General features: G+C 39.9%; 1 protein-coding gene across 3 annotated transcripts in view; it reads right to left on the reverse strand.

The window, feature by feature from the left end:
* Nucleotides 1-1943: 1943 nt before the first annotated feature.
* ANAPC5 (anaphase promoting complex subunit 5) overlaps nt 1944-26535 on the reverse strand; it is a 36930-nt gene continuing 12338 nt past the window's right edge. For 2 of the 3 annotated variants that reach the window (XM_079149526.1, XM_079149528.1), the window contains 12 exons: nt 23872-23973; nt 22382-22572; nt 17460-17541; nt 16731-16820; nt 15004-15185; nt 13757-13892; nt 10774-10848; nt 9781-9902; nt 9179-9286; nt 8955-9102; nt 2925-3087; nt 1944-2267 (listed from right to left, as the gene is read on the reverse strand). In XM_079149526.1, coding sequence (XP_079005652.1) covers nt 2056-2267; nt 2925-3087; nt 8955-9102; nt 9179-9286; nt 9781-9902; nt 10774-10848; nt 13757-13892; nt 15004-15185; nt 16731-16820; nt 17460-17541; nt 22382-22572; nt 23872-23973 — 1611 coding nt within the window. In that variant the 3' untranslated portion in view covers nt 1944-2055. The remainder of the gene's footprint in view (nt 2268-2924; nt 3088-8954; nt 9103-9178; nt 9287-9780; nt 9903-10773; nt 10849-13756; nt 13893-15003; nt 15186-16730; nt 16821-17459; nt 17542-22381; nt 22573-23871; nt 23974-26535) is intronic. The other variant, XM_079149527.1, reaches the window with a different exon arrangement.

A 26535-nucleotide genomic window follows, 5' to 3' on the forward strand; every position in this document is an offset into this window, starting at 1 on the left:
CATACGCACACACACGTAATTTGTGAGAACTTTTTTTTTGTACCAGGAATTGAACCCAGGGTGCTTCACCACTGAGCAACATCTCCAGCCCTTTTTATTTTGAGACAGTCTTGCTAAGTTGCTTAGGGCTTCACTAAATTGCTGAGGCTGGTTCTGAACTTGCAATCCTCCTGACTCAGCTGGGATGACACCCTTACACCACCACGTCTGACTCTGAAATTCTCATTTTTAATAGAGGCTTTACATTCTTATTTTCCATTGGCCCTCATAAATTCCCCAGTTGGTCCTGGTTGGGTTTGATGATTTCTGGCTTTTATGTTGATACCTATAGGATCAGCTAACAACCTGATTCCACTTCTTGTACCTCTTTCTGGAGAGGCAGAGTGGTTACAGCCATTTCTTGGATTGGATCTTACTTAAAATGCATTCACCAAAAATGGCATCATGGGGCTGGGGAGATAGCTCAGTAGTAGAGCTCTAGCTTAGCACATGAGAGGCCCTGGGTTCCATCCCCAGTAACCCCATATCTCTTCAAAAGATACCAGAGGAGAAAATACATTTGAAAGAATAAAGTATAACTAATAGTATTTACTTCCTAGAATACTTTTTCCTATAGTCTTTAATATTTAATTTTTACCACCTACAAATATAACCTCCAAATAAATTTAAAGAAAGATTTTAAACGTCAACACCCCAAATTAATATTTCTATCTCTACACTGAGTCTGTTTCCAGAGCAGCTGTCTTTGGCCAGAAGACAGCTAATAGATGTGAGTTGTTTTTCACTGCTTCAGAGAGCTCTGGAGAGAAACTGTTTCTCATTAGAAAGTTTAAATTTAACTGAAGAAAAGCCAATGACAAAGCTGCAAAATTTGGTCAGTTGCTCGTTGCTTTATAAGGGCTGTTTGGGGATAGCTGCTGCTTTGGACCTAAAATACAGGCATTTTTCTGTGAACCCTCAATAGGAAATTCATGACTAGACAGCATTAATTGGCCCTGCTCAACTATAGGGATGGGTTGTAAATCATACACACTGTATATCTGGTGAGACTACATGCCTCTGAGCTTTGGACCTTCTCTTAATTTATAATCACCTTAATTTATCAAAACCCCTTATTCATAAATATAGAAAAAGCACACCCATACAGAAGTTATTGAAAAAAAAGTCAACACCCAAGAAATTATTGAAATGATTTTTTAAATACATATATATTTCAGTTGTAGATGGACACACCTCTTATTTTTTTATGTGGTGCTGAGGATCGAACCCAGTGCCTCCATGTGCTAGGCAGGCACTCTACCACTGAGCCACAACCCCAGCCCTGCAATATGATTCTTCTCATTGGTCTAAAAATCATTTTTTAAAAGTTCTTTTCCTCCTCCTTTTTTTTTTTTTTTTCTTTTCTTTTTCTTTTGCACTGCTGGGGATGAAACCCAGGGCCTCCAGCATGCTAGGTAGGCGCTCTACCACTGAGCTATACACTCAGCTCCCCTGTCCTTGACCTCTGGGGTGGACATGTACTCATGAGTACCTGTGAGCCACCAGCCCAACTTGGGCCAACTAAAAGGGAAGGAAAATCCATTCATTTGCCTCAACCATCCTACCAAACATACATGTGAAAACACTTCATATGCTGCATAAAATTTCCTTCCTTTCAGAAGGAAATTCAAGCCTCATGAAAACCTGCACTGAGCCTCTGGGGAGACCTGCCCACTCCCCAGAGAGTTCCTACCTGTGAACATGAAGTAAACAGATTTATATAAAGATGCACTGTGCACAATTCCTATAATACTGGCAGTTCTGCCCAGAGAAAACCTAATCTAAGACACCTGCACTAACTGGCTGGCAAATCAGCTGTTACTTAACTAAAGGTTGGCGTCCTTTGCTACCAAAAGGAAATAAAAGGAGGAATTTTAAAAATATGTATTTTAGCAATCAAAAAAGACCAACCAATCAGAACATAGTTTATTAACAAGACAGCGTGTCATGGATGCACACTGACATGGAGGGTGGAGCAAAGTCCATCTTAAATTCTGGCCAGCAGGGATGTCCTCCCTAGAGATGGTTTATCAAAGGCACCCCATGGGAGGGCAGCTCTTGATGCAGCTGTCGGAAGAGCATTGCACACCGGTTCCTCTCCTGCGTCTTCCCCAGAGTGTGATACAGTCTGGCCTGGAAGTAAACGACGTCCCTAATTCGCTCTTTGCAGTCCACCTTTGCAAAATAGTTCTTGGCCTCATTGAGGTTCTCGATGGCGGCCTCTAGAGCTGACAGAGGGGGTAAAAGGTCACATACATTTACTCAATATTTTTCTTCTCTTCTCTTTTTCTCTCCCTCTCTCTTTTTCTTTGGTACTAGGGATTGAACCCAGGGGCATTTTACCACTGAATCACATCCCCATCCCTTTTTATTTTTTATTTTGAGATAGGGTCTTGCTTAAGTTGCTTAGGGTCTTGCTAATCTGCCAAGCTAGCTTTGAACTTTTGATCCTCCTGCCTCGACCTCCCAAAGTACTGGGATTATAGGCATGCACCACCATGACCAGCTTGGTAAGGTATTTTTAAAGAATACTTTTAGTTGTATTTAGATGGACACAACTAACTAACTAACTTCATTCATTCATTCAGTGCACTCTACCACTGAGCTACAATCCCAGTCCCCTTAGTAAAGTTTTAAAGCAGGATTTTAATCCTGATCTCTAGCTTTGGACCTTGGATCTGAGATTAAAATTACCAATCATTTACCCTTAATCCTCCTACTAAACATGCATTTGAAAGCACTTTAAAATGCTGCATAAAACTTTAACAAATATTTGTGAACACTTAGAACTTTCCCCAATTTAACAGTCTTTTCCTTTTTTGAGTCCTGAACTTTAGAAACTTTCTTCAATGACAATACCTAATAATCTTTTAATAGTTTCCTACCTTCTGCTTTTTTCGGTGGATCATAGGAAGCTGCTGAAGCCACCTGGCACTTCGCCACTAAGAACATGGCACGGCCCTTGTCCAAAATAGCCCCATCAGCCAGGATGGGCTCAATGGCCATGTGGAGGAGAGTTAAGGCCTGTTCTGGGATTCCAAGGATGAGCTGAAAAGAAACACCATGGCACTGTACACACCACACCCGCCACCCTCTGCTGGGAGGACGTGGTTTCTGGCTGTCCTCCTGAATGACTCTGGCTTATTTCCTCCCTGACATGTACTGCAGTACAGCAGGCACCACACTCCTACAGTAGGGAGTGGTCACTCACACCGTGGAAAAGTTCTGTCTTCACAAAAAGACTCAGAATTGATATTCTTTAGACTGGTGATTCTGAGAGTTTGAACTCTTATCAATTACTGGGGGAAGAGTAACAACTAAGAAAATAACTCGAAAAGACAGAGTCTCCTTGAGTTGCTTAGCAACTCGTTAAGTTGCTGAGACTGGCTTTGAACTTGCGGATCCTCCTTTCAGCCTCCCAAGCTGCTGGGATTACAGGCATAGGCCACTGCACCTAGCATCTTCCATTTTAAGAAACTAGCAGAAGAAAAGCAAATTAAACCCACAGCTAACACAGGCAAGGAAATAATGATGGAAATGGAGACAAACAAAATACATAATAAGAAAGCAACAGAGAATCAATAAAACTAAACACTGGTTCCTCAAAGAGATTAACAAAATCAACAAACTGAGACTGACCAAGAAAAAGAGGGAAATACAAGAAAAACCAAGAATAAAAAACAGGGATTTATTTATTTATTTTTAAAATATTAGTTGTCGATGGACCTTTATTTTATTTACTTATCTATATGTGGTGCCGAGAATCACATCCAGCACCTCACACATGCTAGGCAAGTGCTCCACCACTGAGCCCAACCCCAGCCCCAAAGTGGGGATTTAAACAGCATTACAAAAATAAAAAGGATCATACAGGAATACTATGAATGATTATGTGCCAACAAATAAAACCAGATAAAACAGACAAATTCCTAAAGACACACACTACCAAACTGACTCAAAAAGAACAGGAAATCTGAACAGACCTACGGCAAGGAAGAAATTGGAAGACAAGGAAGAAGTGATGGCAGCAGCAGTGAGCAGAGGCAAGAAAGGAAGGGAAGAAATCAAATCAAAAACCAAAAGGAGGGCTGGGGCTGGGCTCAGTGGCAGAGCCCTTGCCTATCATGTGAGGCACTGGATTGGAGCCTCAGCACCACATGAGAACAAACAAAGAAAATAAAGGCATTCTTTCCATCTACAACTACAACTACAAAAAACAAACAACAAACAACAACAAAAAAATCCAAACGAGGAAAAGTTAGGACCAGACAGCTTTACCAGCAAACCCTACCAAACTTTTAAAGACTTAATACCAATTCTTCTCAAACTTCTCCCAAAAACAAAGTGGAAGGAACATTTCCTAACCCATTTTGTAGGGTCATTATTACTTTAATACCAAAGCCATACAAAGATATCACTAGAAAATGAAACATATATGAACATATATGCAAAAATTTCCAAGAACATAGTAGCACACCAGGGACTGGGGTTGTGGCTCTGTGGTAGAGCACTTGCCTAGCAGTGTGAGACACTGGGTTTGATCCTCAGCACCACATAAAAATAAATAAATAAAACATCCACCAGTGTTATGTACCATATTAACAGAACAAAGGAAGAACAATTATGTGATCATCTCAACTGACAGAAAAAGCATGTGACAAAATCCAACACCCTTTGATGACAAAAACACTTAACAAACTGAGAATAGAAGGGAAATTCCTCAACATAAAGGGCATCCCAGAAAAACCCACAGCTAACATCATATTAATGATTAAAGACTAAAAGCTTCCACACTAAGATCAGGAACAAGACAAGGATATACACTTGTCAAACATTTCCTTCAAAGGATGTTCCTCCCAAAGCAATCTGGCAAGAAAAGGAAAGAAAAGGCATCCAAATGGGAACAGAAGTAGTAAAACTATCTGTATTTGGGAATCACATGATTTTAGACAAGCCTTTAAAAATCCCCTAAAACCTATCTAAGTAGCAAAATTGCAGAACATAAGATCAACATACACTTGTAATAAACAATCCAAAACCAAAATTAAAAAAAAAAAAAAAAAAAAAAATTTAGGCTGAGGATGCAGCTCAGTGGTAGAGACTTGCCCAGCATGTGTGTGAGATTGTAGGTTTGATCCTTAGCACTGCAGAGGCAAAAAAAGGAGGCGGGGGATGCAGTTCAAGTAGAATGTTTGCCTAGCAATTGCAAGACATGGGTTTGATTCCCAATACCACCAAAACAATAATAATAATTAGTTCATTTACAACAGCATAAAAATATTTAAGAATAAATTTGGGGGCTGGGGAGATAGCTCAGTCGGTAGAGTGCTTGCCTTGTAAGCACAAGGCCCTGGGTTCGATCCCCAGCACCAAAAAAAAAAAAAAAAAAAAAGAATAAATTTAACCAAGTAGGTGGAAGATTTTTACACTGAAAATTGGAAAACATTATTGAAAAGATTTAAAAACACAAATAAATGGAAAGACATCCTGTGTTTATAGTTTGAAAGACAAGTTTAAGATAGTAATATTGCACACTGGGGTTGTAGCTCAGTGATCAAGTGCTTGCCTAGCATGTGTGAGGCACTGTCTTTGATTTTCAGCACCACATAAAAATAAATAAAACGAAGGTCCATCGACAACTAAGAAAAATATTAAAAAAAAAAAAAAAATAGTAACATTGTCAGGCACATGCCTGTAATCCCAGCAGCTTGGGAGGCTGAGGAAGAAGGATCACAAGTTCAAAGTTAGTCTCAGCAACTGAGTGAGGTCCTAAGTAACTGAGACCCTGTCTCTAAAAAAAAAAAAAAAAAAAAAAAAAAAAAAAAAAAAAAAAAAAAAAAAAAAAAAAATAAGGCTAACTAGGTATGTAGCTCAGTGGTTAAGCACCCCTGGTTTCAATCCCTGGTACAAAAAAAAGGTAATATTCTCTAAACTAATCTACAGATTCAAATGCATCCCTATCCATACCAACTTCTTTTTTTTACGGGGGGAGGGAGTGGGGGTCAAGATAGAATCTAGGGTCTTAAGAACAGAAGGCAAGTGCTCAACTACCTTTTCTACAAAACAGACAAGCTGATTTTAAAATTAATGTGAAATTTTAAGCACCCTTTGTAGCCAAAATGATCTTGAAAAAGAACAAGGTTAGAAGTCTTACTTCCTGATTTTAAATTTACTACATCTAATTTCGAATACTTCAAAAACAAAAAATAAAACCACTACTACAAAACTATAATAACCAAAACATGGTGCTACTGGTATAGATCAATGGAATAGAACTTAGAGTTCAGAAATAAACCTATACATGTATGATTAACTGATTTTCCTCAAAGGTGCCAATACCATTTACTGGGTAAAGAAGTCTTTTCAATAAATGGGGTTATGATGGCTGATCCTTACACACAACAGGATGAAACTGGGCCCCTGCCTCATACCACACACAGAAGTTTACTCAAAATGATCCAAAGACCCAAGCAGAAGTTTTAAAAGTATATTCTTAGAAAACAGGGGAAAATCTTCATGACAACAGATTTGGCAGTAATTTCTTAGATATCAAAAAAGGGGCAACAAAAGAAAAACAGTAAACTGGAATTTATCAAAATTAAAAACTTATGTATAAACAGATTCATAAAAGAAAGCAAAAGGACAACCCACAAAACAGGAGAAAATATTTGCAAATCAGGTATCAGATAAGGACCTTGTCTAATTCATAATATGCAAAGAACTCTTATAAGAGAACATCAAAAAGACTAGAAACTCATTTAAAAAATGTGCAAGGAATGTGAATAAACATTTTGCCAAAGAATATATTCAGATGATCAATAAGTACATGAAAAGATGCTCAACATCACTGGTCACAAGGGAAGTCAACAACAAGAGCACAATGAGATATCACTCCACTAGGAAGGAGATAGCAATAAAACACAGAAAATGACAAGCACTGGCAAGACTGCAGAGATTACATTCTGACCCTGCCAGTCAGAATATAAAATGATGTGATGCAGTCATTAAGATAAAATGATGTGATGCAGTCATTATGTACCATTTAACACCATTTGTGCCAAAAATATTTTGGCAGTTTTTCAAAAAAAAAAAAAAAATCAAACATAAAATTACACAACCCAACAACTCCATTCTGAGAGGTGTCTACCCAAGAGAACAGAAAACAAGTACTCAAACTTTTAAAAACTTCCCCTTGAACATGAAGAGCAGTTATTTATAATATCCAGAAGGTGAAAACAACCCAATGTCTATCATCTGATGCAGGGACAAACAAAATACAGTCTCTACACACCGTGGAATATGATTCAGACATTAAGCGGGATGAAGCTTAAGAACAGTCTGCTAAGTCAAAGAAGTGAGACACAAAAAGGCCACATAGTGAAATGTCTAGAATAGGCAAATACACAGAAATAGAAAGCATTAGTGGTTGCCAAGGGCTGATGGGAAGCACGGAGGACTCAGGAGTGACTATTTAATACATACAGTTTCCTTTTAGTCTCATGAAAATAACTCTGGTAGTAGTTACAATGGTGTACAACACTGTCAATATTCTCAAAATCACTGAACTGTACATTTTTTGATGGTTAAAAATGATAAATTTATATTATGTAAATTTATCTTAATTAAGAAATAAGAATCACTGATGAAGCTGGCTTATAAGGAACAGATTGCTAGACTCTGTCCGTAGAGATTCTAACTCTGGAAGCTCCAAGGCAAGCCAAGGTATGTGGATATTTTTAAAATCTCCCCAATAACTCTAATGTACAGTTAGTTAGTCTGAGGAACCTCTGCTTTAGCCAATTCCTCAAGTGAGTCCTGTTTCTTTCTGTCCTTCTTTGGTACCAGGGATTTAACCTCCAAATGCTTTAACACTGAGTAACATCCCCAGCCCCTCCACCTTTTTTTTTTTTTTTGAGACAGGGTCTTACTAAATTGCTTAAGTCCTTGAACTTGCAAGCCTCCTCCCTCAGCCTCCCAAATCACTGGGATTACAGATATGTGCCACCATGCCTGGCCTCAAGTGGGTTTTAGATTGATTCAACTGCTCAATGATATTTACTAGGTGTAGGTCCTGCTAGGTATCAAGGGATACAGACAGGAATAAACAGAGTCCATCATGGACTTTACCAGGTGAGAAAAACACACACAAAATATAATTTGCTTCTGAAAAATTTGTAGGACTAGGGGAGTAGCTCAGTGGTAGAGTATTTGCTTAGTTAGCATTCAAGAGACTCCAGCACTGCCCGCCCCCACCAAAAAAACCCAACCAAATAAAACAACTTTCAACATACACCTGATTTCCTCCCCCCTCCCGGCCCCCATACTGGGAATCCAACCCCAGGGTGGTCTATTACTGAGCTACATCCCTGGCCTTTTTTTATTTTGAGAAAAGGTCTTGCTAAGTTGCCTAGTCTGGCCTTGATTCAGTGATCCTCTTGCCTCAACCTCCAATTAGCTGGGATTAGAGGCATGGGCCATTGTACCTCTTCTCTATATTCACATTCCTTTGTTGCTACACCAAGCATGGCTCTGTGTAATTAATATGATGGAAGTATCCTCACTGAAGAGGGGAGTCCCCTTTACTAAACACACAGATCAGGAAAGGCAGTGCCGCTGAAAAGTGTCATCTTGTCAACAAGTTCACAACTCTACAGGAGTCCTCCAAGGGCTTGCATGTGGAGGCTTCCTTTCCAGACTCCAATATTAACAACTGAAAGCTCAATATACTCTTTTCAATACCAAAAAGTAGTAACAGACTCACTAGTTCTCAAGCACAAATGTGTTATAAAAACAGAGATCAGGGGCTGGGGAGATAGCCCAGTCGGTAGAGTGCTTGCCTTGTAAGCACAAGGCCCTGGGTTCGATCCCCAGCACCCAAAAAAAAAAAAAAAAAAAAAAAACAGAGATCAGCTTACCTGGGCAAAAGCCAAGTTCAGCACAGTTTCGGAGGCCAAGTACTGCAACCGATACTCCTTGGAAAGGGCCAGAGCCTGAAGGAGCACAGGCATCGCAATGGTAGGGGAGGAGGATCGCCAGTACAGCTCTGCCACCGACAACAAGACACTGACAACAAAGCAGAAAACACAGGATGAGAAGATCCACCACACCACCTCCATGAAAGGCACAAGAGACCCCTTACCTGATCACCATTTCTGTATTCTTCAATTTCTGACAGTATGTCAACAATTTTTGTAAAAGCTTGTGTGCCTCTGACATTTGATTCTGAGCTTGTAGTACAACTGCTTTTCTGAAACAGATTCAAAATAAATACAAGTGATTGTGCTGATGTTTCCAAGTGTTTTTTAACTATAGCCACTTCAGGAGTGAGTATTTCCTCAGACTGTAACCTCCCAAAGGGAAAACTGCCAATTTTAATTTCTGTTAAAAGAAAGAAAAAAAAGGGGCTGGGGAAATAGCTCAGTTGGTAGAGTGCTTGCCTTGCAAGCACAAAGCTCTGGGTTCGATCCCCAGCACCCAAAAAAAAAAAGTGTGTATATGCGCACACACACAAAAACACAAGAAAAAAAAGTTTAGATTTATAGTTATCACATGTTAGTGACTATCTCTGGGACATATTTGTTTTTTCTTCATTTTGTTTATCGAAATTTTTTACTTTCTGTAAAGAAGTGTTTTCTTACGCTAAAATAAGCCAATGCATACAGAAAACAAATAAAAATGCAGGAAAATTAAGCCCTTTAAAAATTATTTTGTTCTAGGATTGGAATTTCCCAACTTTCTTACCTATATACACCTTCTATGCCATTAAGAGCTGTGATTCCTGTGACAAGTGAATCAGCCAAATGATATTTGCCATCATTCATTGCTCTGTCAAATTGTATTTTCTGATCACATAGCATCCATAACTAATAAGAAAAAAAATTAATGACAAATGTTAACATTATTATCAATGGGGATATAAAAGTATTTTGGCTTATATAGCTAATATCCTTCCAATAATTCACACACATTCTTTTCTGAGATTAAAGAAAAGTTATAATATTTCAAGCTTCCACAAAAGCTTGAAGAACAAAACAACAAACATTTAACAAATATGTGTCACCAATCAACTTTACGGACTCACACGGTGTTTTATTTACTTCTAATCCTTGTGACTTACTTACTTACTTACTTATTTATTTATTTATATGTGGTGCTGAGGATGGAACCCAGTGCCTCGCACAGGCCAGGAAAGTGCTCTTCCTCTGAGCCACAACCTCAACTGTACTGTGACATCTTATTGGAGTCCTTTGCAAACCCCATTTCCCTCTCACTTTTTCCACAGCAAGCACTCGGTCCGGGTTTGCCATTCCTATTCCTATTCTTTTATGTCATGTATACCTTAAATACTCACAGCGTAAGCCTGTGTGTTTTGGGTCTTTGTTTTGTGGCACTAGGTATGGAACCTAGGGCCTCATATACTGAGCCACATCCCCAGCCCGTTGTATTTTTTATTTTGAGAGAGGGTCTTGCTAAATTGTTCAGGCTGGCCTTAAACTTTCAATCCTCCTGCCTCAGTGCTGGGATTATTGGGTTGTACCACCAAACCAGGGAATCTGTATTTTTTTGAGCTTTGTTCTAATAAATAACATCATCCCTTATGTGTCCTTTGACAATTTCCCTTTTAGTCCAATATTATTTTTATGAGGGAACAGTCTAGAATATCCTGCTTTCTGTTATGGTAAAAAACACTGTTTTCAAAAGTAAATCCAATGTCATGCAAGGTCATGTCGTTACCTGGGCATGCTGTGTATTAGGTGGAAATCGTTCCTTCAGGTGTTTTAACACTTCAGCAGCTGCGGCAAAACAGCCCTAAAATCAAAGGACAGGATTTGACTCTCACAACCCATGTTGAAATCACATCTGCACACCACAGGCAGGTCCATGTGATCCCTCACTCTTGACATAGCCAGTGAGAAGACTCTAGGCAGAATGTCAAACTGCATATTCAAAGGGCCACTCTTTTAAAGGTTCTAATGAATTTTGTTCATTTCCAAAAACTTTAAAAAATTACACATATAAGACATGTTTCTTTTAATTTCAAGAGAGCTAATCACAGTTAATGTTTTGGCATACCTCCTTCTAGGCTTCTTTTATGTTTATACATATTATGTACATAACTATTCCCAAAATACTTATATATGTTATTTTTGTCAATTATGTATATCAATATTTTTTTAATAAATAAATCTTTCCAGTGTCCATATATCTGTATTATCATAGTATTTTATTAGGCAAATAACTTATGGTACATCAAAATAACCTCTTAGGTTTAGCTATTTTGGTTGTTTTCAATTTTTCTATTTAAAAAATACTACAATGAATATCTTGATGCATTATGTCCAATCATTTCCTTAGGATTAAACCAGAGAAGTAGGACTGATGGGAATTTTAAGTTGATACGTTACCAATTACCCTCTAGAGCTGTACGGCTGTACTGCTCCCGTACCAGTACACTATCCCTTCAATTTTTCCCCCGTAGTTCTGCATCTTGGCTCATCTGATATTGAAAACTACTATTCCACTGTTTGATTTCTTCAACAACTAGGTTGAAACTGATTTTTGGCCATTTATGCTTTTTCTGTGAATACTACTTATCTTTTTTATACTCATATACTATCAACCCCAAAGCTTTTGAATTTGGTCCAACTCTTATTAGGTAATGCACTCTCTACAAGTGGAAATTACACTGAAAAGATTCATTTTATGTTAATTTTTATGTTCTTTTGATTTTAACCGGCCAACCTTTTGCTTGTACATTTTGGCAGTACTGGGGATTGAACCAGGACTGCTCTCCCACTGAGCTACAACCCCAACCATTTTTATTTTGACACAAGGTCTCACTAAGTTGTCCAGACTGGCCTTGAACTCGTGACCCTCCTGTCTTAGCCTCCCAAGTGGCTGGGATGACAGGTATGCCAGGAGGCTGGTCTTAATCGGCCAGCCTCACCAGTTATTTTCATGACTGCCACAAGGAGCTAAGGGTCTAGAGGTGGGCTATCCACTTCAGGTCAAGCAGAGATGCCCTGCACTGTACAACCAAAACATTCCCACTGTACCCTGCTACTCCCAAGGCTGAGAGGACCCAGAAATTGCTCAGAGAAAACAAAGGGGGCTGACAACCTTAGAAAAAGAACACACTCCACTCGCTCTGGGTGGCAGTAAGGAGCTCCAAAAGCAGTTCAGAGGTTCACCCAAGGTTCCACCCAAGCACTGCCACACCACAACACAGTGCAGCATGCAGTTTATTTGGAGATGAGCTTGAAAAGCAGACAAAGGAAACAAAACAGAGACTCATCATAAAGCTGCTTCCTCCACTGTAGGCCAAGCTTAATTTCACAGGTGCAAATCTAACCTGTGTAACTCAAGATGTGGCAGTCATCATCAACCCAGGGAGCATACTCACATGCTTGACATTCTAAAACTAGAAAACTCTAAGGCAGGCAGAGGAAGGGAAGAAAAGGACTGTCCTGAAACAACACTTTCAAGGTAAATTAAGTGGCATGTGAACTGTTTCTCAATAAAGCTGTGGGAAAAGTCACAGGAGGCTCACTCCAAACACCTGAGTGTTCACTAACTCCTTCATTACCAAATGCTCCACTTAACCAGGACACAGAGAGAAAAAGAGTGGTACTGAAAGTTCCAATGCCATTAAGAGGGAAAAAACAAGAGGTGGACATGCAACACTCTTGAGGAAAAATGAAGAGCAAGCACAGCTGGTCTGTGCTCTTTTGACCTGGGAATGCCTGAGATGTGTCCCCAGAAACAGGAAGGAGGCAGCCCAGGGGCACAGTGGCACCCAAGAGCCAGAGCCCAGTTACTAAAAGGACTGTAAAATGCTCAAATAGGTTCAGTAGAGGGGAAGGTTTTCTAGACTTCTGGAAAGGGTGGAAACCACCCTGAGACCTGTATGTTGCAGATGAGGGAATACTGAGCATTATGATACAATTGAACAATAACAGACACCACAAAACTATGAAGAAAAAGAATGTGATCATGGAAATGTGCTTATAGACACGGTACGTTCAGTGAGAAAGAAAGCTTCCCTGATCTCTTTCTTTCCCTCCAAAAAACATTTCACCAAAGGGAAATTTGCTAGCACAGCATGAGAGATGCTTTAATCCGTCCCCTTTAAAAAGAATCAAGTAAAATCATTTGGGCTGTAAGTCAAGGTTATGTCTAATTCCCACCACTTTTCTTTGGGGCAACCAGACTTGACTGGAGAGCAGACTGACACATACTAGTAGTGGAGTGGCTGTAGACCTCAGTTTCTTGTTCTGTGAAACAGCTTCACTTCGTGAAGCTACTGGAAGGATTCTGTAACACAACCCACACATAAAAGAACAAAGCACAGGCCTGGCACAGAACAAATGTGAACAAACATTAGCTATTGACATTTTAGCTATACATTAGGTATTCTCCCCTTTCATATAAACACACACCTGTATTTCACATTTCAATGATTCCTTTTTATTCTATTTTTTTAAATAGATTTTTTAGTTGTAGATAGACATGATACCTTTATTTTACTTGCTTATTTTTATGTGGTGCTAAGGATTGAACCCAGTGCCCCCCACACACTAGGCAAGCAAGCTACCACTGAGCCACAACCCCAGTCTTAACCTCTGAAGCCATGAGCCAAAATAAATCTTTCCTCCTTTTAAGTTGATTATCTCAGGTATTTTGTCACAGAGACAGAAGGCTAACACAACCTGCCTACCTGCTCTGCATGCAGCTCTGCAAGGTGGCAGAGCGCGACAGCAAAGGACTCCGTGTTGTTCTGCTGCACTCCTGAATTCACTGACTCCAGGCTGTTCATGCTCAGCAACATCTGGGCTTGCTGCAGCGCCATAGTGCTGGGTGAGGAGAGGGAACAGGACGTCCCTTCAGACAGCAGACCCAGACTACCCCGTGGCCATAACCTACAGTTATCTTGAGTAGAAACGCAAGGAAATTAATCCCTCTGCAGGCTCAGGCCATGTAGAAGCAGCTACCTCCCAACACCAACTCTCCTGCCCTCAGGTCAAGGAGAGCAGAAAAGCATCCTGGATGTGAGGCCCCCAAGGAAACATGGAGTGGTTACAGCAGAGCTGGGAGCTCCAAGTTCCCTGATCCCCCACCCCCTACCTCCCCACCCTCGATTTCCCCTGAGGTCACAGAATGCTAATTAGGTTTCACGGGTAAATGCAGACCCGATGCCATCCTGGCACCGGCTGCTCTGGCAATGCAAGCAGTGGCCAGTGTCGGCAGCTGTTTCAGAGCACGCCGTGCCAAAAAATTATCTGAAATACAAAAACAAGACTGGTAAAAGAGGCACTTCCTTTCATCACTGAATTCCTAGAAACAGCAGATTGTCTAGGTAAGAGGTGAACTAGTGACAGGGCTCCAGGGTTACAATCTACTTCAGAAGTTTACTTCCAAGCTAAAGGTGGCTAAGTGGAAAAGGAAACATGAGGCTAGAAACAGTCCAGAGAAAACACCTTGAGTAACAGAAAAACAACTTTCTCTACACAACAGCTGCGGGGAATGGAGGATGCTCAACTTGAGGAAGGAAGGCCATGCAACCTGCGAACTGGAAGAGAGGCTTTTGTCTCAAAGCAAAGGAGCATAGTGCTTGGGATCAGAGGACCTGTGTTTGAGACACTGGTCAACTACATTTGTGATCTTGGGCAGATCAGATGTGCAAACCACAATGGAGATCACCCACCAGTTATTCACAGAGCAGATGGCAAGAGCAAATAACGTGCATGGGGAAAAAACTTTGCAGAGGTCGTGCAAACTACAAAATGTTTTAAAGCATTTTATCTAATCCCTTACATAAACAGCTTCCAAAGGTGGTTTTAAAAAAAAAAAAAAAGAAAAAGAAAAAGAAAACCTTGTATGTCTGGCCTTTCACAGAACCAGTGAGCTAGCTCCTACTAAAGGATTCACACCGCCATGGTCCTGGCAGTATGCCTAAAGACCTACCTGCGGCCATAGAGTCTCCAGATGGCCGTTTTCTGGGCGATGCTGATATCGATGAGCTCCGACAGGCTGTGTTTCCAGTGCAGGAGGTCAGAGTCCTTTAGGGCATCCATCAGTTTGTTGGCCGTCTTCCCAGCAAAAGCTCTCTGTTGAACAAGGGACTGTATTCCCAGGGAGGCGAGGTACTAAGGGGACAGATATACCCACGACCCAAGATAGAGATTACATGACAGAATTTGCTTTGCTCTTCAGAAATGTGGTGGATTTCACATTTCAGCACATGCACAGTGACAGCTCTACTTAAAAGGAAAGTACCTACAACCTGACCTTAACCCTGACCCATGTGAGATGTGTTGCTGAAAAACTAGGGCTGGAAAAGAAGCAGAGGATACATGGGAAAGAGCCAGGGCTTTGGCATTAGGTGAACCTGGACTTAATCACTGCCTCTGCTACTTACTGTGTGACTTAGGGCCAGTCACTTAGCTTCTTAGCTAAGCCTCAGCTTCCTCATCTGTAAAATGGGCATCAAACCTATCATAAAGAATTGTTGTAAGGATTACAATGAAATAATATGTCAAACAGTGCCAGGCACATTAGGTTATAGGAGATCAAAAGAGGATGCCTATCAAGAGCAACAAATTATCTTCTCATTAACTTCTGGTATAATCTTCAGGGATGAAAGCTCAACTAGAAAGAGTCAGCTTAAATCCATAGCAAAAATTGTACTTAAGAAATCTATCATTTATTTCAAGGAGCCACTTCCTTTCTTCCATGTAAGTTTCCTTTCTCAGAAGTAAATCACATGGACGATTTACAGATTTAACAAGCATGTACGCTAAATCACTGTACATAATGGCTTTCATTTTTACTGAAGATTGCTGCAAACTCTAAGACAGATGCTGAAGCAGTCCTACTTCTTATGATCCGGTGTTTGGTAAATGTTTCTGAGACAGAATGAGGTTCTTTAAGCAATAATCTCAACTCAGTCATTACTACTTCCTGGACACAGACTATGCCCTCAGTATAGGTCACTGAGGACTATAACTCAGGTCCTTCCCTGTCACTCAAAATGAGAAAGGACAAATCTGCCTAACAGGTTTACTGGTTCCTGGCTTTGTTTATGGTTTAAAACAAGGATGAGCAAACTTGTTCTAAAGGATTAGAAAGCAAATAATTTAAGTTTCGCAGGCCATATTTGGTTTCTCTTGCATACTTATTTCGCCCCTCCTCCCCAACCATTTAAAAATGCAAAACCCATTCTTAACTTGAAGGCAATACATAAGCAGGCAGAGCACCATATTTGGCCCAGAGGCTGTGAAGTTTGCCAATCCCTGGTTTAAAAATAAGCTTCCTTGGCTGGTACTGGTAGTGCTTGCCTAGCACTTGTGAGGCCCTCATTTGATCCCCAGCACCACTAAAAAACACCTTTCCTAAAAATTTTTCTAAGTGTCTAGGTACTAAGTAAATGTTGCTCAATAAACTAAACAAAGATCTCTTAACAAATCGATAGAGCTTCCACAGATGTTGTTAATAAAGGGAACAGAGAGAAACCTACCAAACAGAATTTAGTAGTTTGGTTAATAAAGTTGCAGAAAACTACCAAGAATAAAACCATACGCCATAATACCCATCCTAACCCTATCACTGGTTCATGACAAAAGGTGGGTGGGAAGAGAGACAAAGGCGCAACGCCACTTATTTAAACAATCTCACAGAAAGATGAGCCTTACCGGTAACCCAAAATGTACTGCTTTCTTCACAGAATGCTCCAGCAGAACATAGCTATCGGATCTCTTCTGCCCCAGCACATAAAGCCAGCTCTGGCAAGAGACAATCACCAAATTATATCATAACATGGCTAATGTTCTAGTGAAATATCAATGTGGCCAAAAGAATTAAAAAGGGAAAAATAACCCCTCTAAAATACTCTCACAAATTATGAACCTAAATGAAATCTATCAATCATGTTAAAAGCAGACTGAAATAAACAAGCCAAAGCTTCCTCTGACAGTAGCTGAGTGGCAGGTGTTTCAGAGAAAAGGACAAAGCACCCATGCAGTCTTTGAGAAATGAGATTCAAAGGTGATCCTCAAATGACTTCTGTGTCCCAGTTGTACTTTGTGATTGTTTTTAGAGAAATTTCTCATGCAGTTACTAGGTGTAGCATACATCTTTTTGTTAATGCCAACATTAAATGTGATAGTTAATGTTTACTATCATAGTAAATTGCATTAAAATTTGTAGACAGGAAATGCGCCCAAAGCAGAAACAGATATCATGAATCGAGAAAGGTAAACAAACATGGGTTGCCCTTTCTGAACCTCCCACCACCACCTAAGTAGTTTCCCTTCATTGCTGAAGACCTTTGCTCCAAACGCAAAACAACTTGGTTCAAATGAGGCCTTTGGAAGGCCACCTCGACCCATGAGCAAAATCCCAAGACCAGAGGACGGCCTCACCAAACAGTGCTGGAGACACACGTGATCGTTGGACTCCTGGGCAATCCTAATTGCCTCCTGCAGGGCGAGCTCTGCCTGTTGACTAATGACAGACTAAACATTAATAACCATTAACAATTACAAACATGAGCAAACAATGGTAGCAGGAAGTCATCTATATACAAGTCATCGGAGAGCAGGACTCTGGGCCAGAGGTTTGTAACTATTTATGGTTGGTTCTCGGAGGTGTGCCCCAACCTCTGCAGTAGGAAATTCCAACTACAGAGATACACATCATGTGCCTTCTAAAGTGAATGTCTACTAAAAAGGGAATGAATTGTCTCTAAGATGTTAATTTCAGTGGTCAGCCACTGAGGGGAGAGGCAAAGGGAGGGGTGATATTTTCCTTTTCACTTCATTGCTTTCTGCATTATTTGATTTTTTAAAAAACTATATACATTTGTTGCTTTATTTTTTAAAAACTAGTTTTTAAAAGTATTTTGAGGATTCCCACTTCTAAGATTCTGTTTCCTGCTTATGTGCCTCCCTGCCAAATCTGACTTCTCCTCCAACCTCTCAGTTTCTGTGGAGTCCAGCCAGCTATTCTCAGCCCTGCTGAATGCTTACTTCTGGAAACACCCTCAGAAATTCTAGTTGTACCTTCACTTTGCAATGTTTCATTAAATACTACTGTGTACTGTCTTCTATTTGCTAAACCTGTGTTAATTTTATTTCATTTATTACTTTATAAACCTCTGAATGGCAAAAGTCACTCTTAAATTTTGGGTTTCCCAATGGCGAAGCTTTACAAACACTGGGCCACTGAAGATCTAAAAACAGAACCAGAAATTCTTGGTTGTCACTTACTTAAGGAAAGACTTACACAATGTCTTTTCTTTCAACATTAGCAATAACCTCACACAAATAATTTTAATTGGGTAGTGCTGATTTTTTTCCTCAATAATTGTTTGTTCAAATAAAGAAACCAAGTCAGGGCAGGGGCCTTGCACAAAATCCCAGCTAAGGCAGGAAGATTGCAAATTCAAGGCCAACAGAGGAAACTTATGGAGACCCTGTCTCAAAAAAATTGGAAACCAGACACATTTTACCTATTTTGTATTTCTTATAAATCCTCTTTATTGTTGCTCTAGAACATAAGCTACTTAAGGTCAAGAAGGATAACTACACATTAGTCCTTAACAAATATCAGTTGATTTAACTTCACAGAAAATTGATGATCAAATAATGTTATGCTCAGGGAAAAAAGGACTTTAAGAGAAACTGTACAGAGAGTATGCTAAAACAGAACTAAGAAGAGATGATTTTTTTTTTTTCCAAGAGAGGAAGAAAATGCAGATTAACAACAGAAATGTCAGGAAAGTCAGACAAATCCTAAAGGGATCTTTTAGTTTTCCATTGCTGTTAATCAAGAAATCCTAAAAAGAGTTTTCAGTAAAAGAGAAGAGGCAAATTGGTTATAATATCTGAAACGGATGAAGCATCTGCTGTTTTCCAAATGCCAGAGCAGACAAGTTTGTAGCCTCTAAACAATGGCTTCCTTAAAGCCAAAGTCCTTTCTTGGCCTCCAGGACTCTAACTGCTCTGATTCTGCCACCTCCCTAGCCATTTTCCCCTTCTTCTCACTTACAGGACTCCAACCACACTGCTTGCTCCTCAAATGTGCCACATAAACCCTGCCTCAGGGCCTTTACACAGGCTCTTCTCACTCGCATGAACACTATCTCCACCACAGCTCACTCGACTCCCATAAGTCCTTTAAGTCTAGTTCCAATATTAGGTTAGCAGAGGTCAGGTTGAGCTGATCTGAGCTGCTACTTGACTGTGTATAGTGTCCATCTCCTCCATGATAAGCTCCACGACCAGTTTATCTCTTCTGTGTCCCTAGCAGCTGAAACAGCCCTAGTACATGGCAGATGCTCCACAAAGACCAAGATTTTCACGAAATTCCCAAGATTCTTTCAGCCAAGTGACAGATTCACACAGGCCCACAGATACAGGACTGGTTTAAAAAAAAAAAAAAAAAAAGATGACTGGAGCTGAGCAAATTGATAATAAGAATAGACACATCAATAAAAACCTTTCCTCATCTGAAGTCATCCGCTGTCTATCCACTGACAATATTGTGAACACAAAGAAATTATGCAGACCAAAAGATTATTTGTATCCCAGAGGCTGAATACAAATTTCTAAACACTAGGAAAAGCTTTATTTATTTATTTACTTTTGGATAATGTTTGGCTTGAACTCAGAGATGATTTACAGCTGAGCTACATTCCCAGCCCCTTTTTCTGTTGAGACAAGATCTTACTAAATTGCTGAGGGTCTCTGCCAGTCTTCAATTTGCAATCTTCCTGCTTGAATCTCCTAAGTCACTGGGATTACAGGTGTGCACCTGGCAGGAAAGCAGTTTTTAACACAGAAATATTAAGTTATCGGTACCAAGTGTAGTGGAACTTGTCTATAATCCCAGCAGCTTGGGAGGCTAAGGAAGGAGGATCATAAGTTTGAGGTCAGCCTTAGCAACTTAGTGCAGCCCTTAGCAATTTAGTGAGACCTTCTCAAAAGAAAAAAGAAAAAGGGCTGGGGATGTGGCTCAGTGGTTACATGCCCCTGGGTTCAATCTCTAGAAGCCTCCCCCTGGCAACAAAAAACGAAACCAAGAAAGAAGTTATTAGTAAATATTATAAATGGTATTACTATTACTTATGAACACATAAAGTAATGAAAGGCCCTTGATGCCAGGGATATACCTCAGTGGTAGAAGGTGTGCCTAGCATATATAAGACCCTAGGGGTTCTATCCTCAACACCACAAAAAAAAAAAAAAAAAAAAAAAAAAAGACCTTGATCAAGAGGTTATTAAAGCTAGGCAGATAGGGGTGGGGGTTGAAACTTAGTGGTGGAGCGCTTGCCTTAGATGGGTTAGGTATTGGGTTCAAACCTCAGCACTACATAAAAATAAAATGAATAGGGCCAGGGTTGTAGCTCAGTGATAGAGCATTTGCCTCTCACTTGTGAGACACTGGGTTTGATCCTTAGTATCACATAAAAATAAAGTAAAGGTATCCTGTCCATCTACAACTTAAAAAAAAAAAAAAAAAAAAACCTAGGCAAAGAAAAATTAGTTACTGGGCTAGGGATATAACTCAGTTGGTAGAGTGCTTGCCTCACAAGCACAAGGCCCTGGGTTCAATCCCCAGTACCGTGCCAAAAAAAAAAGGAAAGAAAAATTAGTTATTATAAAATATTATGGAATATCACAAAATCGTGGAGTTTGGAGTATCCTTAAACATTTGCAGGTATCAATCTGCTATTTGAATTCCCTCGATGACATTCCTGGCCTAGGCCTGAGTACACCTTTAAAACCTTTCTCAGAAAGTTCTATACAGAGAAATTTGCCCCACACTTCCATACCGGGGGCTAAAACCAGTGCCTCACACATGGTAGGAAAGTACTCAACCACTGAGCTACATCCCCAGTCCTTTCATGTATTTTATTTTGAGTCAGGGTCTCACTCAGCCTCTCAAATAGCTGGAATCACAGGTATGCACCATGGTGCCTGGCACTTCTACATTAAAATGAAGCACGAGGCCCTTAACTTGCACTTATCAGCTCTCAACCTTATCTGGCAGTCATATCCTCAGTCAATTCAAGTCTTTTCACAAGACCTTTCACCACCTGAAGATGTTAACAGATGCTTGGCTAACATTTTCTCCAGGCTAAATGTTCTCACATCTTTCCCACATATTTCATGTGTCCTGGCTTTAAATGTCTCAACACCCTAAGACTGTCCCCCATACAAGCTCCAGCTTGTCTACATCTCTTTTAAAACCTGACAACCAGGCAGGACATGGTGGTGTATGTCCGTAATCCCAGGCTGAGACAGGAGGATTCCAAGTCTGAGGCCAGTCTGGGAAATTCAGCAAGACCCTATCTCAAAATTTAAAAACTGAAAGTCTCAGGGATGTAGCACAGTGGGAGAGTGCCCTGGGTTCAATCCCCAGTACCACAAAATAACATAAATAAAACCTAACCAGAAATTAACAATTCCCTGCGTACCTCCTGGCCCACACGTAAATTTCAATTCTTTAACTTTGGATACCGTTCTTCTATTAACATACCCTAGAGTCTCAAATCAAAGATGCCTATAGCAGAGATGATAGTTTTCTTAAATGGTAAAAAAACACAGGGTGAGGGGTTGGGGACAAGATAACTCATTCAATTAATAATTTCCTTCATCATTATTCACGTTATTTCCTCATTTCCAATATAGCCTCTGTGTTTTGAAAGTTATTAAAATCTATCTAACTCTATTTACTAAATGATAATCGGTTTTCCTATTTTTATTCATTAAAAATACAGATATAGGGCTGGGGATATAGCTCAGTTGGTAGAGTGCTTACCTTGTAAGCACAAGGCCCTGGGTTCAATCCCCAGCATCACACACACACACACACAAAAAATACAGATATAGCTTAGTAAGGAAAACAACCAATGTCACCTTACTGGTTACCTGGACTCCACTTGAAGCAAACATGTCGCTTTGAGCAAGCATGTGCAGTCTTCCATCCAATAGAGGAAAAACTTCCTTTTCACTTTTAAAATACTAAAAATAGCTTTTAAAGCCCATTATTACTTCCAAAAATCCCTTCTGGGGATTTCTGGTCTAATTACCTAATTTCCTTTTCACTGAATGGCTGTGCTGTTCTCAGAAGTAATGAATCCAGAGGCTGGACACTAAGAGAGTAATGCTAAATAGTGACACCAGGGGGCAGACTACTCAGGTACAGGGTCCATTCACTCTGAAGTCAGTGAAAAGTTAAATTAAGTTGAAGACATTCTTTCTCCTTATTTTTTAAAGCACATCTCAACGTTTGAGATTTTTTTTTCAATGTCTACATGGACAAAAATCTATAAACTTACTAGTGACCGAAGCGGCAGTGCAGGGCAGCCAGGTTCAGAGCAGCATATCTCAAGCTCCGGCCATAGCCCTCTTCCCCGTTACTCTTACTTTCAGCTCCAGTGAGAATCAGGCGGTCAAAATAATGAAGGAGGCTGTGTGTTGAGCTGAAAACATCCTGGACGCGGAGGTTGTTCAAGTAGCTGAGGTAATGCTAAAACACGAAATAATCCATGTATTTTTAAAAGTTCCTCTTCCTCGGGTGCAAGACTACAGTGGAGAATACCACTGGTTGGACACCTTTATCTCCCCTACCCTTGAGAAAAGTCAAGGTTTAGCTTAATCTTTTCCCTATAGGACCTAGTGCAGTTGCCCCAAAGGGAGTAAACAAATGAAAATGGGGAATTATATTAGTATTTGTGCCAGTTTTATCCTAAATACACATCCATTAAGCCTCTGGTTGCATTAGGATCCATAATACCCAAGAGCAGCAGGTCTCACCAACTTCAGGTATTGAAGCACACTGTGAGCTCAAATCTAAATATCTTGAAACCTGAATTCATTGCAAGGTATAAAATTAATTTTTCTAAATACCCAAGTTAAAACACAGTGAATTACTGTAATTAAAGTTACTTTCATTTACTGAATCAACCTTGTTGCTAATTTACAACAAAATGGGCATATTTCCACACATTAAATACTCTGATGTCATACCCAGATATCACTAAGAAAAGTTTTCCGAGTTAAAAATCCTAAGGAATTAAACTACTGGAAATTTAAGAATAAAAAAACCAGCTGGGTATGGTGGTGCATGCCTGTAATCCCAGCAACTTGGGGGGCTGAGGCAGGAGGATCACAAGATTGAGGCCAGTCTGGGCATTCAACAAGACTGTCTCAAAATAAAATAAAAAGGGCTGGGATGTAGCTCAGTGGTAGAGCACCCCTGGGTTCAATCCCTAGTACTGAGGGGGTGATAAAAAATGATGATGTGGTGTGTGCCTACAATTCCCGCAACTCAGAAGGCTAAAGTAGGAGGATCACAAGTTCAAGGCCAGACCCAGCAACTTAGTGAGGCCCTAAGCAACTTAGCAAGACCCTGTCTCAAAATAAAAAATAAAAAAGGCTGGGGATATAGCTTAGTGGCTAGCACCCCTGGATTCAGTCCCTAGTAACAAACAAATAACAAGAACAACAACAAAAAAATGTTGAGGAAAACAGTTTTTCAGTCCCAAAACCTTTTCTTTTTTTTTTTTTTTTTTTTTAATCAGTCTATCTATCATCTGTCCAAAGCTCACATCATCGGAATGATGAATGAGAGAACATCAAAAGCTAAGCAATGCCCTACAGCTAGGGGCAGGGTGAAGGAGCTCTGCAACTGGTGCTGTTTCTTGCCAACATTTCTTTCAAAAACGTAGGCCAATATTAAGATTGATCCTCATTTGTGTGGCTATTTAATACCCCAAACAGCCTTGACCTTCTTCCAACACAGCAACAAATTCCAGAAAAGACTCACCGCTTCAGCAAAATCGGGATTAAATTTCAACAAGTTGTTTAATTCTTTCTGCAAGGAAGCTGGAGTGAGGGCTTTAGTTTCATCATTCTTTAACAAAGAAGCCTGAAATTTAAAAATGTCAACTCAGTAAAAAGATACAGTTAATAAACATGAAACATGAAAATACATACTAACCAGCATCACCTGATGATTTTTTTTTCCAGAGAGCCCTTGAGGTCCAGCCCTGGTCTCCTCAGCCCTCACTCCAGGCACTGACTGGAACACATTCTCATCCTCACCATCCACAAGTCTGCCTCCTCTCCTCAAAACACCAAGTCTCCTGAAAACCACTCCCTATCTGCACACCCCTCCCAGGCCTAGCCAACCTTGCCCATGTCCAGCTCACCCTCCAGGTCCCAATTTAGACTTCAGCTACCTGCTTCTATCACTTTCTAGACTCGGTGAGATCTTACAAGCCCTCTGCACTTTCCCCTCCTGTAGCACCTAGACCACATTAAAATTGCCAGTCTGACCTTCCCCAGAGAGTAAGCTCCTTCCAGGCATGCAAATGTGTTTGCTTATCCTTCTTTTTTTATTTTTTGCAGTACTGGGGATCGAACTCAGGGCCTTGTGCTTTCGAGGCAAGCACTCTACCAGCTGAGCTATCTCCCCAGCCCATTTGCTTATCCTTCTAACTCCAGTGCTTGCTTGCAAAGTGCCCGGTGGTACCCAAGTGCCCCGTCCCACCCCCAGTTGTTTTATATGGGTAATATCAATAACAATTAAACAAATCAAGTTACAATAGTTCAGATGTTGAATGTTCATGTGTTAAAGCCTTGGTCCCTAGGTTGGCAGGGCTGCAGGGAGCCTTTAAGAGACAAGGCCTGGTACTTAGGTCATTCAAGGGCATGCCCTTGAAGAGGACAGTAGAATACTGGTCTCTCAGTCTGTTTCCTCAGTCTCTGTTTTCTGGTGAAAGATGTGACCACTAGCATACATTCCTACCATGATGTGCTCCCCTCACCAGAAGCCCAAACCAATAAGGACACCTGATCTTGGACTTGAAAATCCAGAACTGTGAACAAAAATAAACCTCTCTTTTCCTCCTAAGTAGCCTGCATCAAGTACTTCATTACAGTGGTGCAAAGCTAATACATGTGTAGAAAACTAGTTTCAAACTAAATGCCTAATTTATTCCAATTTTGTCTAGACCTATGTTTCCAAAAGTAGTAAAAATTTCTCATTCTATTTTTAATTCATTATATCATTTGTAGAAATTTCCAAAACTATGGAAAAGGTAAAGAAAACAAAAATCTACAATCCTACCACACCAAAATAATAATACTTTAATGCATTTTATCCTTTTATCTGTATGTGATTATGTGTGCATATGTGGATGTGCATGCACACACATTTTTTAACAAGATTAGAATATAACATAACTTTACTTCCTGTTTGTAAAATAACTTTTTTTATATTTTCATTGTTGATGAACCTTTATTTTTATTTATATATATGCAGTGCTGAGAATCAAACACAGTGGCTCACACATGTTAGGCAAGTGTTCTATCACTGAGCCACAATCCCAGCCCAAATAATTTTTTTTTTTCTTTTTCTTTTTTTTGTGGTGCTGGAGATGGGGCCTTGTGCTTGCAAGGCAAGCACTCTACCAACTGAGCTGTATCTCCAGCTCCAAATAATATTTTAAACTGTTTCATCATCAAACAGTCTTTGAAAATGGTTTCTAAAGTAAAAATATTAACCCTTTCATTCACACTTATTGTAAATGCTTTCACATTTTTTGCTTGTCTTCTAATTTTGTTTGGACATGTTATGACAGGCAGACATTTTTAATTTTTATGCTGAAAAAGCAAATCATCTGCTTATTTTCTTCCACAGCTTTTATGTTTAGAAAGTCTTTCCCCACCCAGATCACTTAAGAGTTAATATGTAGTTCCTCCTATTCTAATTATAGCTTTAAGTATTCACATTTAACTCTTTAATCCATCTGTAATATAATGAGACATGAGGGTGAGGGGAGGATCCAACTGACGAGCACTTTTTCCTGAGTTAACCATCGTGCAAGGGGGCTTTTCTAATCTGTCTGAAATTAATCTGCAGAAGTGACTACATAAATTTTATCTAGATCTAAATGTTACATCTTTGTGCAGAAACAAAATTTTGAGGAGGGGTGGGGGAATGAGTGCTTTGCCACTGAGCCATATCCCCAGACCTTTTCATTCTTTATTCTGAGACAGGGTCTCACTAAGTCATTTAAGGTCTCACTAAATTGCTGAAGTTGACCTCAAACTTGCCATCCTCCTGCCCCAGCCTCCCAAATCACTGGGATTACAGGCATGTACTAATGCACCTAACCAGAATGAAATTAACAAAACTGGGGTAAGCTAGAAAAGTAGGGCAAAAAATAAAAATTCTAGGGGCTGGGGTTGTGGCTCAGTAGTAAAGCACTTGCTGAGCATGTGTGAGGCACTGGATTTGTATAAATAAATAAATGACTAAAATAAAGTTCCATCAACACCTAAAAAAAAAATTTAAATAAAATAAAAATTCTATACTGAAAGTAACAGGAGAAAAAATATTCAGCTTATGTTACCAAGAAAATGAAAACATGAGGCTCAAAAGGAGCAACAAGAAATGTTTATTTCTGGGCTGGGTTGTTGCTCA

The sequence above is a fragment of the Sciurus vulgaris genome (genome assembly GCF_902686455.1).
Source record: "Sciurus vulgaris genome assembly, chromosome: 8".
Lineage (NCBI taxonomy): Eukaryota > Metazoa > Chordata > Mammalia > Rodentia > Sciuridae > Sciurus > Sciurus vulgaris.